The following is a 3,657-nucleotide window of genomic DNA, read 5'->3' on the forward strand; positions in this document are numbered from 1 at the left end:
CTGAGCCTTGCTTTTGGCTCAGTGGTAAAGAATCCACCTGCCAGTGCAGGAAATATGAGTTTGATACCTGAGTCGGTAAGATCTCCTGGAGAAGGAAATAGTAACCTATTCCAGTATTCTTGCCTGGAAAATCCCATGGACAGAGGAACCTGGTGGGTTACATTCTATGAGGTCCCCAAAGGGTCGTACATGACTTAGCAACTAAAGAACAATAGCTATTATCTATGAACGATGGTAAAGTTTTCAAGTTAGAGAAAGATAAGATCAGAGCACCAATTCTTTAATAATGTTAAAAATCTAGAGAATATCATAATTATTTCAGATCTTCCAGAAATCCTTTCTTTCTTTCTTTCTTTTAACTACTGGATCTGGAATGAAACATTTGTCCATACCCAGAGTTGATTTGTTAAAGGGAGTTTGAAAGATACTCTTCTTGTCTATATACTTCTGTTATAAAGGAGGTAAGAGCTGATTCTTTCAAACAAAGGTCAACTAGAGTAAATAGTGTGAATGTGGTGGGTAAGAACCAGATGAGTTTTTCTGTCACTGACTCTGAGTTAGGTAGTGTTCACATGTGGGATGAGACAGTCGGATTATCCCCACATAATGTTGGCAAATACCAGCAAGGTTGATATTCACAAAGTCCTCCCCTGGCCAGCAAGGCAACCTCAGTATGAGAAGTGGATATAACTTATATACTCGTGGTGTTTAAGTGGGGGTTCTGTCAGGACATTTTAAGAAATGGTTAATTGGTCAGTGACTCCACTGCTACTGAATAATGACCTTTATTTGTTAGTTCCTTCAGTCAGCATTGATTAAAGTCCTTTTCGTCACAAAGCACAGATTCTAGGAATAGAGCATGGCTCAGGGATGATTTCATAAAATGTAACACTTAGGACAGGAATTGGAAAACTAGACCCTGCACCAACTCCACTTTGCATCATGGTTTTGTGCATAAACTTTTGTTGGAGCACAGCCACACTCACAGGTTATATGTCAACTATGGCTGCTTTCATGCTACTCAGCTAAGCTGACTAGTTGTAACAGAGATTGTATGGCCCAGAAAGCCTACAATATTGATGATCTGACCTTTTACAGAAAAAGTTTGCTGATCCTACAACTAGGAAGAGCCATACACTAAATTCCTTATGCAGTCAGTACACAGTTGGTCAGTCAGATACCTTTGAGTCAAATCCTCATAGTAATTTTCTTAGAGTCAAAGCTAACTCAGTGTCACTAAATAAACTGCTTAGGGCCTTTAAGCCAAAGAGTCTTCCAAACTGACTTCCTACCCTGAAAAGTGGCCCATGTATTGTATTGTTGCTATTGTTTAAATTTAATGTAGGAGGCCACAGCATGGAGCCTGTTTTTTTTTTTAATAGAACTCTGCCTGTCTCATCTGGATGTCTGCCTGTGTGTATATCTGAATATTTCTGCAGAAGAAGAAAAGGAGATCCTCATGTAAAATACAAATACACTGACTCTGAATACCCACAACACTGGTCAGTCCAAGTGTGTATATAGTCCAGAGAAAGACAAGGCACAGGGGGTCGAGGCCTGACTCAACCTCTAACCAGCCTGGTGCCCTTGGCTAGTATCCTTGCTCCATCTCCCAGAGACAAGCCCTGTCCTGGGAGAGGGCAGAGGAAAAGTACAGGCCAACCTTCTTCCTGTGGCCTAAGGAGATGCTGGGGTCCTTAGCTTTGGGAGTCTAGAACCGAACAGCAGGGAGACAGTGGGATCCTCTGAAGAGTCGTCCCCTGCATAGTCATCTCCTTTGAAGAAACAGGAGCTCTTTTCTGGTGGGAAGAGCAAGGGCAGATCACTGCTCCCCACATCCACAGAGCCTGGGTCCCCAGGAATGAGTTCATTGGTGAGATGTAGTGAATCAACTGCTTCCCTGAGGCAGGGCTTCCCAAGTGTGATGGAGGGATCTATGAAAAGGTTAAGTGAATCGGTTGTTGGTTATAAATAGAACAGAGGGAAAGAAGTACTATGACATTATTTTCCTTCAGTTTTCCTTCAGCAGATTCTACTTTCAAAATTTATAAAATATTGTACTTGCAACTAGTATGTTCTGACCCTATTTTCAACGACATAAATATGGATGAAAATGAAGGTTAGCAATGTATTATATACAAAATTTTGTATATTAAAATAGCTGAATTCATTGTAGCTTACCATTAAGCCCAGTGGCCCTATATTCAATTCTTCCATTGAAAGGATTATAAATAATCATAATAATTTACTTTAAAGCTATCACCTGCAGAGACTAGATCACCTTCCTAATGGAGAAACATTAACCATCCTATGATGTTGACTTCAGGGAACAGCTCTTCTGATCCTGTGTCCTTCATCCTGCTTGGGATCCCAGGATTGGAGAATTCCCAGTTTTGGGTTGCCTTTCCATTCTGTGCCATGTATGTTGTGGCTCTAGTCGGCAATATCACTCTCCTTCATGTAATCCGAACTGATCCCACCTTGCATGAGCCCATGTACCTCTTTCTGGCCATGCTGGCTACCACTGACCTGGTCCTCTCCACTTCCACACAACCTAAAATGCTGGCCATATTCTGGTTTCACGATCATGAGATTGAATACCATGCCTGCCTCATCCAGTTGTTCTTCATCCATGCCTTTTCTTCTGTGGAGTCCGGGTTGCTCATGGCTATGGCCTTGGACCGCTACGTGGCTGTCTGCTTCCCACTGCATCACTCTAGTATCCTGACCCCATCTGTCGTGGGTAAACTGGGGGCAGGTGTGGTGACGAGAGGGCTGCTGTGGGTGAGTCCTTTCTGCTTCATGGTGTCCAGGATGCGCTTCTGCCCCAATCGGATCATCCCCCAGTCATACTGTGAGCACATGGCTGTGCTGAAGTTGGTGTGTGCTGACACTAGAGTTAATCGTGCGTATGGACTTTTTGTGGCCTTCTCTGTGGTTGGCTTTGATATTATCGTCATCAGTGTATCCTATGTAATAATTTTGAGAACTGTTCTGGGGTTACCCTCAGGTGAAGCCCGGCTCAAGGCTTTTGGCACATGTGCCTCCCATATCTGTGTCATCTTGGCTCTTTATATCCCAGCCCTCTTTACTTTTCTTACCCACCGCTTTGGACATAATGTGCCCCAAGTAGTACATGTCATGTTTGCTATTCTCTATCTCCTGGTACCTCCCATGCTCAACCCCATCATCTATGGAGTTAGAACCAAACAGATCAGGGACAGGGTTATTCAAGGTTGTTGTAGAAATGACTCCCAACTCAAAGCATAGGGTTTTAACCACCCCAAAGTCACCACTGTTAAGGCATTGATAATATAAATGCATAAAGTTTGCCAGAATGTCACAATTTTTTTTTTCTAATTTATTGAGGTATAGTGAAGTGAAACTCACTCAGTCATGTCCAAATCTTTGCAACTCCATGGGCTGTAGCCTGCCAGGCTCCTCTGTCCATGGAATTCTCCAGTCAAGAATACTGAAGTGGGTTGCCATTTCCTTTTCCAGGGGATCTTCCTGATCCAGAGATTGAACCTGGGTCTCCTGTACTGTAAGCAGACTCTTTACCATCTGAGCCACCAGGGAAGTCTGTATTGAGGTATATGTAACATACAAATAGTTGCACATATTTCGGTTCAGTTCAGTAGCTCAGTGTCCAGTTCT

General features: G+C 42.9%; 1 protein-coding gene across 1 annotated transcript; it reads left to right on the top strand.

Annotated features, from left to right (window-relative positions):
• The first annotated feature begins 2,304 nt into the window (after positions 1-2,304).
• On the top strand, positions 2,305-3,270 carry LOC133058914 (olfactory receptor 52R1-like). The gene has a single exon (XM_061146039.1). It carries the CDS (start codon positions 2,311-2,313, stop codon positions 3,268-3,270), a length of 960 nt encoding a protein of 319 aa, XP_061002022.1. The 5' UTR covers positions 2,305-2,310.
• The last annotated feature ends 387 nt before the right edge of the window (positions 3,271-3,657 follow it).

The sequence above is a fragment of the Dama dama genome, chromosome 1 (assembly GCF_033118175.1).
Source record: "Dama dama isolate Ldn47 chromosome 1, ASM3311817v1, whole genome shotgun sequence".
NCBI lineage: Eukaryota > Metazoa > Chordata > Mammalia > Artiodactyla > Cervidae > Dama > Dama dama.